At 37.7% G+C, this 12,568-nt stretch overlaps 1 protein-coding gene across 11 annotated transcripts in view; it reads right to left on the reverse strand.

The window, feature by feature from the left end:
- Positions 1–12,568, reverse strand: part of FOCAD (focadhesin) — a 322,109-nt gene that overhangs the window by 67,882 nt on the left and 241,659 nt on the right. For all 11 annotated transcript variants that reach the window (XM_022573810.3, XM_089913173.1, XM_089913172.1 and 8 more), the window contains 3 exons: positions 9,699–9,815; positions 6,954–7,192; positions 3,626–3,715 (listed from right to left, as the gene is read on the reverse strand). In XM_022573810.3, the coding sequence (XP_022429518.2) occupies positions 3,626–3,715; positions 6,954–7,192; positions 9,699–9,815 (446 nt within the window). The remainder of the gene's footprint in view (positions 1–3,625; positions 3,716–6,953; positions 7,193–9,698; positions 9,816–12,568) is intronic.

Below are 12,568 nucleotides of genomic sequence, written 5' to 3' on the forward strand. Positions count from 1 at the left end.
GCACACGGGCACAAAGGTCTAGAAAAAGACATCCCAGTTTCTAGTTTATATTTACCTAAAAAATATCACAGCAGAATTATTCTTGGGCAAGGTTTACAGTCACTAACGATTCTATTCATTTGGTTATTAGCTGACTGTTATGATATACGAATATACAGTCTAACTAAGTACATATGGGTGCCAACAAAAATACGTTAGATTGTATGCATCTATTGACCATCTGAACTGTTTCCTTCTACTTTGTCTAATTTGTTCCAGCATGTACCAAGAAGGTAGTCCTAAAGCTTCATTCCTGATGTTCCCTGCTGACTTCCAAATCTTCTACATTTTAATGTGTGTATCTTTTGTCCTAAGTCTTAAAGATTCTTCTAGGTGCTTAGTTCAGCATTTCTACACATTTCCCTCATTCTAGCTTCACTGTTCTACCAGCTCTAAACCAAGAATAACTTGGGCAGAGATAGCTTTCACATCTTTCTGTCCACTGAAAACAAAAAGGACTTAAGTGTTGGTGTCCTGAACAGATGAAATAAATTGTTTTAGATATAAAATTGAGGTTTGGGGATTGCTAACATAAATCTCCTATAAGAATACTAACAAATGATAAAGAGGATGATATGCCCCATTATGTCATTACTTATTTGAATCTCTTATCCAAGTGTATTAAAATATCACTGGCAAAGGAAATTCTGAGTCTTAAAAGCTATGCTCATAATTCCGATATGTGTGTTGCTATATCAACTGGGACATGATATATTTTTCTAAAATTAACCAGAGATGAATCTTCAATTCCCTAGTTTATTGTAGGCTATTCTGCAGATTAAGTACTAGGCCATCTAATAATTAGTTCTAATAACAGTTAACATTTGTATAGTGCTTTGCCCTTTACAAAGTGCTATACAAATGTTATCATATTTGTAAAAGCTCAACAGTAATTAACCAATGCTCAGGTCATTGATGGATAACATGACTAGTTATGGCTGTGAAGATTGAAATGGTGTAATACATACCACTAGATGGCAGCAAAATGTAAGTGATAGGACCCCAAACACCACACCAGGTGCTCGGTTCTCTCAGCAGGGACACATCCATTAAACCAAGGAAGCGTGGTAAATTTGCTCTGCGTGAATTCTATCACTCGAGGTAGCAGGCTCCCAGATCTATTAACTACCTTTGGGTAACGCCTCCGATATTTCAGGTGAGAGAGGACTGCCCCGGATTCCTGCAAGCTCATTGGATGGGCGAATACTTTATGCTATGAACCAGGTCTGGGCCTAGTTAGAATCTCTCTTCTGCTTTCAATGATAGACAACATCCACATGTCAGAAAAAATAATCAACACCACACTGTCAAGTGTCAAACTGCTTTCTTTCTACTGAAATGTGTTCTCCATGCTGTGCTAAGCGAGAGAAAGCAAGCTGGTTTTGAAGTCAGACTACCTAGGTTTCTCTCCTGGCTCTGCCACTTAGTGCGTGACCTTGAACCAGTCTCCTATTTTAGACTCACGTTCTTCATCTGTAAACTGAAGGGATGGTGACTCCTGCTTTAGTATCAATATTTGGGTTGTAATCAGGGCTTAATTACATGAGAAGTGGATGTGAAAAGGCCTAGCAAAATACTGCGCTGCTCAGTAAGTATTAGTGGAACCCAAAACCAACGAGAGACCTACCTAAGCGTGGACACCCACAAAGCATTAGAAATGACAAAATACTAAACTTCATTAACTAGGAAAAACACAATTTGGAGAGAATAGAGGGAGGGTTTCTTGAAGGACCTGGGCTTTTAATTGGCACTGAAAGGCAAGCAAGATTTTACTAAATGGACAGGAAATTTCTGATGACGCTATTCTACTTGAATCTGCAGGCTCAATCCCCTATGGAGGCCCACCTTTCCTTCTCCCAAACACATGTTTATTAAGAAGGTAAGAATCAAGAAAGAAGGTAAGAATGAAGAAACAAGAACCTTGTTAATATAAAAAGTTAATTTTAAAGTTACATATGCTTAGACATATGAAGGTTGTAAATGCATAAATGCCCATACTTTGGATAATTCAGTTATCCGCGTGACCCTCCCTTCACTCAAACAACCTTCCTGCAAACTCATGGAGCTGATACGTGAGACTCACTCCTGATTGTTCTAGCTGGCTGAAAGTGGGCAGCATGTTAATCACCATTTTCTCCCCAGCTACAGATATGTTGGACACCTTGGTGGGAAGGCAGGAGAAAGAAGGAAGAGGGGGAGAGGGGAGAGGAAAGGACAGAAACTTACCTTACTCCTTGGCTGTAAAAGGCAGCACCACCAACACATGAATTAGGCTCAAAAAACTCAACTCTTCACCGGCCCCCTGAACAGTTAAATGACCCTATCCCTTCCATTAATCATTTTCTAAATTTAAGAGACTTGAATCATGCCACCGAACTCTCTTTGCCCATACTCAAAACCACACTCTTAACACGTCATTTCATCTCTGACGTGTTCAACTTTAAAGTGTGATAAAGTGAGTGCGTTTCAAGCATTCTTATCCAACCTTAGCCTGCATGTGAAAGATCTCATAACTACCACCTACTAAGTGAAGATCTGACTTTATTTACACATGATGAAATACATGATACTTGCAGTGCTTCTACCATTTATGCTTTTGTTAGTCTGAACTTAACAGGCTACATCCATGAATGTAACTTTAGATCATAAGTTCCTAAAGGCCAGAAATTTAAACACTGAGTTTTTTGGCAAACACTGATTTAACTCATATTTGAACAGTGCCCATAATAGCATGAAGTAAATGAGTTAATAAATTGGAGGTTAGTGCTTATACTCTGTTGAGTTTCCTAGTAACTTCAACCCCAGAAGATCCAAACCTCAAGTTCCAAAACATAGGGAAGTCCAAAAAGGTACAATCCAGGTTCTCAATGGTGTCAATATTTCAGAAGGCCTAATAAAACAATACGTTTTCCCACACAAGCCACATGGATGAGTTAAAACATTCAATGTCTCACTAAATGAATATGTTTAACACCATTTTGTTTTGTATTTTCTGATTATTCCTTTTTGTTTTTGTTGTTTTTCATGACTGGAATGAGAAAATAAATTAACTCTTAAGATATTTAGTTTAACAGACAAAATATCTTAAAAGCATGAAGTTTGCGGGGAGAAGGGATCTACTAATATTGAGGAGGTGGGGAACCTCTGGTGTATCCTCTGCTTGTTTCTATTTTGATTCCTCTGACATTGGATTTCATAGGGAAATCCAAATCATGAGTCAAAGACTCTCTTAGTCAAATCAAATTGAAAGAATATTTTCAACAGATTTTAAAAAGGTTGTCATACATACAAGTCCCCAGATAGATGCCTCATATGGTAAAGTACAAGACAGAATCTAAGGTATGGTTAACTTAATGACAGCCACAAAATGACATTTGTTGCTTTGTATGGAAACAAACCGCCTATTTCTGAAACATGGGTTTCAGAACAAGTGAGCTTTAATTACAGATTTTTTTTATTATTACTGAAATCTCTACACAAAGGAATTCAAGACCGGGTCCTACAAATATTTCACCATAGAATGTAAAATTTATGGCAAAGAAAGAACCAATCTCTGAGTATCAGAGAGGGAATGGAATCAACATACTTGTATTCAAGACTAGTGTCAAAGCAGCAATTTTCCAGGGCATCCAAAGACTTCATCAGAAGAAGGTTCATCTGTTGGCCAGATATATCACTGGGTAAAGACCAAGAGGGAAAAACGAATTATTTAAAATCATTCAACTGTCCAAAATATTTACTATGTAATATTTTGCTCTCAATGTTTTATTGAAAATGCATTTCTTTAAAAAATATATAAAAGTAGCAAATAACAATATTGATGATTCACATATATTTTGTAGACAGAGAAACTGAGTCAGAATTTATTCAATAATTGGGTTTCTGTACATTATAATCACTTGCAAACCAATAAACCCTAAAACTGCTACTTTTGCATTTTCTCAGCTCATTCAAATTTTAAAATCACTGAAAAATAAGAACAAAGCTCAGAATTCCAAAAAATTATTTCTAGGAATGCTAAGGTGATTTTCTTCAGAATATTTACTAATCCATTAAGCTGATATTATCAATAATCATTCCAAATCTTTCTTGCAAAGACTATAACTTCTGATTTCATGTCTCAAATATGGAAGTTTTCAGTTCTATTTTTTTTTTTTTAAACGGGGGTAAAACCCAGCCCTATATTTTTCTGCCTTTATACAGTAACTGATGTGGTTTTTGTAATTGTCTTGGTGAGAACTATGACTTTTAGAGTAAAATAAAACTTAAAAGGTAGGTCTACGTCTGTTTTTTCAGGCAGAGTTGTGGGCTTCATCACTGACACTTTATTATCAAGGGGTCCCTACATGTCAGCTCTCCTGCTGCTGCCTCAGACCATGCTGAGTGGAATGCAGTCCCAGGAATGCCAGCCAGCCAGAGCACACTTTAAATAATATCTTCTCCAACCAAGACTATAGTGGTTTTGCCTGAGGTGAAGGAGTACATTTTGCAATGAGAAAACATGCACACAGGTACACACAATTTTAATAGCTTTAACTAAATAAGTCCTATGATAGTTGTTCTCTGGAGTAAAATGTACTTAAATATCCTAAACAAATGCTAAAGAGATCCTACTAGTATCCTCTGGGAGTTATGACAGAAGCAAGCTTTGGAATAATATACTTTTCTGAATAAATTCTAGACTGGAATTTAAATTCAGGAGATTTTTCATAAGCCTCAGCAAAAAAAAAATAAAATAAAAAGAAAGATGGATTGAATGTCAAAATTCTTTTCTACAAAGTGATTTTTCATTCTTGATACCAAGATATTGTCCTGATCCTATTCTCCTAAGGGGCCACTTTGGGCTACTTATTTGATGTCATTGATTATTCAGAGTTAGTAGCCCTCAAAACACTTACTTTAATCTTAGAAAAATAGAAATTTTCTCCAAAAATGTCATTATCTGGTGAGACTGTCATTATCTAGTAAAATATTTATTAGTACTAAAAGGCAAATATTTCAGATTCCTCTGCTCTGTGAAATTAGGAAGGTGGGAACCATGAATAATTATATTAATGGCTGCAGTACTAACACACCAGGCAGAAGGAGAATGCTATCAAATACAGGATCATTATGGCAAAGTTAAAATCTGCAGTTATTCTGTGGGCAGTCCGCCTCAGGAAGAGCTTCCTGGTGTCCTTCCCCAGGGTTTCCTGCAGGTGCAAAGTCAAGTAGGGTAGATAGGGGTGGAAAGCAATCTAGGAACCAGAAAGGATGCTTTAGGGGAATCACCATAGGTTTCTCCAGGTAGCATAATTAAATTAACCACAAATGTAAGCTTGTCAAGCCCTAAAACCAGCAGCATCTCCTCCTAAACTAAGGAAGAAGGGAGCCAGAGCCAGGATAGAATGAAATGAGTTGCCTGGAATTAAACTGCCATGGCTCATTTTTAGTTGTAAAACAAGTAGCTTGAAAAGATACTGAAGAAAGAACATGAACACAGATGGTGAAGAGACCGCCATTTGTAGCACAGAAGCAAAGGGGAAAAAAAAATCACTTTCACGTTTTAAGTCTACAAAAATACTTTGTGTTCTGTCCCACACACAAGACATGTAACAGTCAATTCACATGCGAAGGGCAGCTTTTTGTTCACGTCCAGAACCAGGCCTGTGTATACTAATACTGGTGAATAGAACAAAATGAATATTCTGGAAATGTTTCATTTATGATCACAAAGACTAAGCCAATCTTCCCAAATCATCCAACAGATGTTTCCAAGGGCTGAAAATGATCATCTGAAACACAGTATTTCCCTAGATCAATAGCAGTTCTCATAAAGGTTTCACATATGGATGTTTGCACAAAACTATGTAAATTACAAATGTAAACTTAACCACTGGTTTCAAACAGAAATCTAAATATAGCATAATATCACCCAATTTACCCACATCAACACCATTTCTTGCTTTTGGACAGACAATTTCTGCCAACTAGGGAAGCTTAAGGACAGCTAACATCAGAACAGAATGCCTCTCCCCACAATCCCTACTATTTCCAGTGCAGGAAAATGGGGCTGAAATTCCAAATCAGTGACATCTAAATATTCATGATCCCCAAATACTCGTGTTGTTCCACAGTACAATCAATCTGGATATATAAAATTCTAAGATCGGTAATAAAATAAAGAATAAATATAATGAGCAACAAAACTAAAGTAGATTCGTGCACCAGAAAACTTAGTGGAATTTTCCACCTGGGTCTTTGATATTCTATTAGCTCCATTCAAGAGTAAAGCTAGCAGTCTAAAAATGAGCAATCAAACTGAATAAAGCACACAGTATAATATGCAGAGATTAAGACTCTTTAAGGATTACGAAAATGTAGCCAGGGCGCAGGATAAAAGCAATATTTAAAACTGGGTACATGCAGTTCTCAGGTGATTCAGTGATTCCCGCACCCTCAGGCACAGGGGTACCCCGATCTTTTCCTCCCATTTTATAGTGATATCAACAAAGAATAAGTAATTACTTTCACCCTTATAAACCAGAGGGAAAAAAAGAAGCTTTTTAAAATTTATAGCACCATATGATTACTTTCCTCATGTCTACTACACATGGCTTTCATCTAAGCATGAAATGATTTTCAAGTAATCAATCACTTTAAAAAGAGGAACCCTTAAAACACATTAATGTCTATGTGATGGTATTTTAGAGAGACAAATTCATTCATAAAGAAGGATAAAGGATCAAGCTGCACATCTCAAAAAGTTGAGCACCACAAATTGCTCAGATATAATGTGTGTGTGTGTGTGTGTGTGTGTGACAGAGAGAGAGATTGAGAGAGAGAGAGAGAGTCGGGGATGGGGGGAGAGAAAGGGACAAATCCTCCACGTAAGTCGCAAAGAGGAAAAACAGGAATATTTTAATAAACTGTACCTGAGTTTCTCCTCACACAAGCGAGAGAGAAACATCCCCAAAGCGAGGCCCATGTGGATTTGCACGGCTTGAGACTCATCAGCACTTGGTTTCCCAGGTAACCTGGCAGTCAGCATGTTCAGGATTTCCTCAACCTTCTCTTTGCAAGAGATAATGAAAACTGGCACAAGGAGAGACAAAGCCGTGGCGGCCGCAGAACGTGCAATGGCACTAGCTGTGTTTTCACCAGAATAGGATTTCTAGGACATGCCAAAGAAAGAAAACAAGGGGTTGGCCTTTTGTTTAAAACATGAAGGACGCACACCTATCACAAAAGCGCTATACAACAGTGCAAGCTTCTCCTAAATCCACCCTTGCCACCCAAAAAATAAATTTTTTTTTAATAAATCTATTTCTGTGTTTACCTACGGGTTACCTTCTTACTCTTAGTAAAACAATTTGCTACTAAGCAATCGATTGACTAATAATACCCTTTTAAATTTGAAAAACCAAGTTATAAGTGTCTCCTTTTAAAGGGTGTGAATTCCCTCACTATAAAGCCTGAAACAATATCAGTGTTTGCAAAGCCTACATGTGTATATAATGAGAAACCCCAAGTGAAGCTATCCAAGCTTGCAGAAACCACCAAGCCACATCATAAATGTCCAGAAAGCCAGGAGTTTTCTGGGAGAGAAAAGAAAAGGGGTTAGGGTGAGGGCAGTTCAAGTTTAGTTACAGAGGGATAAGTGTAAGTTTGGCACAGGGATCTATTGGCAGATCTCCCAAAATTTTTGGTGGGAACGCTTCCCAGTAGATGGATTATTTCCTACAGGGGGTTAATTCCTTTTAATTAAAAAGGAAGTTGAAATCCTAAAAGCCTCTGGTTACAAAGCAATAACCAGCTATTCAAAATGAAACGGAGAGCTCTATATGCTCCTTTCCTATATGTAATTATGGGAAAAGAAATGAATAACAACCCTAGTAAAATGACAGGGCAGCTGAATGTGAACAGTTTCTACAAGAGTCCTGTGTTAGAGAGCTCCACCAGACATTATATAATTTATAAATATGTCTCAAGTGGGGAAGAAAGACCATTTATCATTCCTCAGTATCACCCACTTCAAATTTTCAGACACACCATAAAGGCCGTGTTGTCCCTTGCAGTCAAAACACATTAAAAAGTGTTTTTAATTCTATACTCGTTTGCTCTCTAAGCTTTAGTACTTTAAGGATAAAAAGCAACATGAACTAAGGGATTCTTTAAGTTAATATAGCACTATTACAATGACGATACTACTCAAAATGACCCAGCTGCTAAGACAAGGGAAATAAAGAAAGTAGCTTTTGAAACAGGGCTTTGAAAAAGTATAATAATGCAAGAATCACAAAGGTAAGAGGCAACCCCGAGCTGGCTAGTAAAGGCATTATTCTTATTGGATTGCAAGAACTAAGCAGCGCTATTAGAAGTCTAATACAATATCCCGTCCTGCTGAATATCTGAACCAGACAGCTACTGCAAAGACCTCCATATAAGTTAACAAGGTTTTCATCCATCATTAAAGAAATAAGAAAACTTCTGACAGAAAACAAATCATCGTAAACAAAGTACTTCTTTGAGCAAAATCTACCTTCCAATTTAATTCTACGTTATCTAGTAAGTCATTTTTTGTCCTCAAGTATAGTAAAAAAAAAACCCTAGTTCCAGACCCTAAGCCCCAGATGGATACATACCAGGTCCTCCTAAGGGCAGGAGGACAGAGGCACACAAAATGTTGTACAAGGAAGACCTAAGGCAATGAAGTTTCAGGCTAAAATCGTGATCTTAGCAACAGTTCAGGACTTGTGCTATATTTTAACTCAAATCAACTGTAATCCTCTGCCACTCAGCTGATTATCCCATGATCCCTATAATTCCCTAAGCAATGGATAGTGATAAGGCAGAACCAAAATAATTCCATGCAGATACAGAAATAAAGCATGCACAGCCAATAAAGGGAAAATGAAACCTAAACCAACAAAGTGTGTTTTCAATTTGCTTCAGATCTTAGCATATAAGCATGAAGAAAGAGAATGACTAAGTAACAGGTGCTTTTTTATGATCAACAATATTACTTTGTATGTATAGAGCATTTCACATTTTCAAAACATTTTCCTGTAGATTATATAATTTGATCCTCACAATCTTCTACAAAGTTGGCAAAGCATTCATTTTTACCTTCATTTTACAGGAAGGGAAAATAAGATGATAGGTTAAGTGTCAGGTCAACCGTCACAAAACTAATAAGAGGTGAAGCTGGGGCTACAATCACTGTAGTTAATATTGCTCAATCACCTCATTTTATAAACAAGGACACAGTGGTCCAGACAGATTAACTGAACTTCCCCTGGTCACATACTCTGCAATGAAAAGCACTAAGACCAGAAACTCACGGTCCTCCGTCTTCAGCCAACGTTTATTTTACTACAACTGTAGCGCTTGACTCTGATTACACATCAGAATAACTTAGAAAGCTTCCAAAATGCTGATACCCAGGACCCATTCCCAAGCAATTACATCAGAGGTGAGGCCTATACATCAGTATTTCTTTTTTCAATATGTGTATATATAAAGTTCCCCAGGTGACTCTAATGTACAGCCAAGGTGGAGACTTATATCTAATATATAGCTAAGGCTAAGACTTACACTATATTATGGATTTCACATGAACAACTGATATAAGAATCAACGCTTGAGTTTTCTAACCATTTTTTATTTCTCGAACTTACATAATAAAACCAGGAGAAAAGTTGTCCTCTGGGCTGGTAATGGCTATCGACAATGACCAGAAGAGTATCAAACACCATGGAAACCCACACTTCCATTGAAAGGAAATTAGGTTGAACCTGCAGATGAAGGGAAACATGAAATGATAATGGGAAAAAAGAAAAAACCTAAACTTTATTTCTAGAACCAGGGTACAACCTCCTTCTGTATGAAAGAATGAAGTGCTGTTATTAAAAACTAAACTTCACCTGCCAGGACTGCATGAAGTAAATAGGTATTTGACAAATACACATCCTCACCTGTGCCCCAATGTGAATAAGACTTACCTTTCATACAAGACTTAGCAGATGTGAGAGGATGAGGGCTGCAAAACAGAACAGATCTGGGAGCTCCTTAGAGCTCTCCCGTGTTCAGTGAGGGTAACATGGTAGTTAAAGGGAGAGACGTGCAGAAAAACCAACTCAAACTTTCTCATTTCTGACTTGTCATTTCAATAAAGCAGCTGACAAAACGTTTTTACCATCTCTAGCATTTCTGCTTACTATCACTATACTTATCACTGAAGAATCATCACATTTGCCTAGCCAAGTAAGTAAGAAAACATAAATGATCTTCCGTTTGGAAAAGAAGAGGAAAGAGAATGCAAAAAACAAAACAATGACAACAACAAAACCCAGCTCAGTAAAAAGAGAACTTGGTTTAAAAAAAAAAAAAAAAAAAAAATCATTCATGAGGGACTTCCCCGGTGGTCCAACAGTAAAGAATCCGCCTTCCAATGCAGGGGACACGGGTTCGATCCCTGGTCGGGGAACTAAGATCCCACATGCAGCGGGGCAACTAAGTCTGTGTGCGTGACAACTACTGAGCTCGCGCGCCTCAACGAGAGGGCCCACGTGCCGCAAACTACAGAGCCTACATGCTCTGGAGCCCACGCGACACAACTAGAGAGAGAAAAAGCCCACACGCCACAACGAAGAGCCCATGCCCCACAACTAAGACCTGACACAGCCAAAAAAAATAAAGAAAAAAAAAATCATTCATGACCATGGATGTCAAAAAACATTCATTAACTCACACGGTGCAAACTATAAAGGTCGATGCGGTGTTAAGAAACCTTGGAATTAATTCCTTGAATCAGACAAGACCTTCTTCTTAAGATCTTTAGTTGTTGGTCAAATGCAGATTTGAATGAAGTTTGAAAACTTCAACTTTAATCAAATAATGACATCTTGAGTTTATATTGAGTAATAGCCAACGGCAAGGTTATCAAGAATAAAAGCAAAGCCCCGTCTTTGGCTTGTGAGGCTTCTCAATGTTTTGTGTACTATGTGCCACAACACAGGACAAAGGTTGTGGGAATAAAGAATAGAAGGCCCTGGAGCTCAAACTCTGAGCTAGACCTCCAGTTGTTACTGGGGCAAATGACCTTTACAACTGGTAGTCTGACATAAAGAACACCAAAACGAAGGGATCCTAGGAAAGCATGTTTACTTTTTAGAGCGTAGGTCTACCTAGCATGTTGCCTCTGCTAAAGGATTCCACGGCTCTTTCAAAGATATGAAACATTTCCACTCTAAAAAATTTTCATCTTTCTCATTATTAAAATAAGATTCTGGGCTTAAAGGTAAATTTTCATATGGTAACTAACTACATTTTTATCCTTCATGCGATAACTCCTTGGCCTCCTTCCCTTCCCCACATGTAATACACATTTGTAGCTTTTGCCACACAGCATTATTCTCTTGTTTATTGGTAAGAGCACCCTTTGGGGAATTCCCTCCTCCACGATTTAAAGCTTGGTTAAATGCTCAATCAAGCTACTCATCCTACCCTGCTGAAGGTGTAGGCATGGGACTCACGGGATTTCGAATCTTAAGTGAGTGACGCAAAGACAGTAAAGGACTATAGCCGATCCATCCCAGTAGGGGTGGTCTGCTGAAATGGTTCATCAGTACCTGTGTGTGGACTCCCCAACTTGCCTCCTGTTCTTCTCCCAACTCAGTTTTTAAGCTTTGCCTTCAATTCCATGGGATTCCAGATTCCTTATTCTTCTAGTTCCTTTTTAATTTAAATTAGAGTTGGCTTCTTGCCCAAAAAGAACCCACCAAAAAACCCTACCATGAAAAAAGAATACAAATGGTCCATCGGGCACTCTGTGGGGACAGAGATAGGCTGAATAGCATTGAATAAAGCCCAATTTTTTGCAGCAAGAAGTGATGATGCTGATGATAATAGTTACTATTACTGACTATTTACCAGCCACTGTGCCTTTCATATATTATTTCATTTAATCCTAACAATAACCCTATCTGGTAAGTACTGTTATCCCCATTTTACAGATGGGGAAATAGGCTCTGAAAGGTGAGGTTACCAACAGTAAGCCAGAGAGCTAGTAAATGCAAGTATTAGGATTTAAATCTAGGACTCTCCTACTCCAAAGCCTGTGTTTTTTAACCACTTGACTATACTGTCTCCAGATAATGATAGCTACCAGAAAACGGGGCTTAAAAGAAGAATAAATCCATGCCTTTTTATTTTGACAGATATGAATTATCTGAAAAAGTACATTGGAAATGAATATTGGCCAGCTTGCCACATGTTTAATTAAGAAATAAATGCCTTGCAAAAAATGAATAGGCACTTTGTCACTGACATCTACAATTAAAATGCAAAGTGCAATTTTTTTCAGTCAGTAAACACTGCTTATTTATCATTTTTTTGACATCATTGTTCACTTTCAGTAAGCCTAGTTAACCTCCTAAGATTGGTTACCACGATGTAATCACAAAAAGACAAGCCCTGTTGCATAAAATTGGTACCTTCAAATGGAAATGACCACTTAACTGTGATGGAGAAAGCAAAACAGAAAAGC

This window comes from Delphinapterus leucas, chromosome 6 (genome assembly GCF_059928025.1).
Source record: "Delphinapterus leucas isolate spDelLeu-1000000601 "Yukka" chromosome 6, BTC_Dleu_Yukka2, whole genome shotgun sequence".
Classification (NCBI taxonomy): Eukaryota; Metazoa; Chordata; class Mammalia; order Artiodactyla; family Monodontidae; genus Delphinapterus; species Delphinapterus leucas.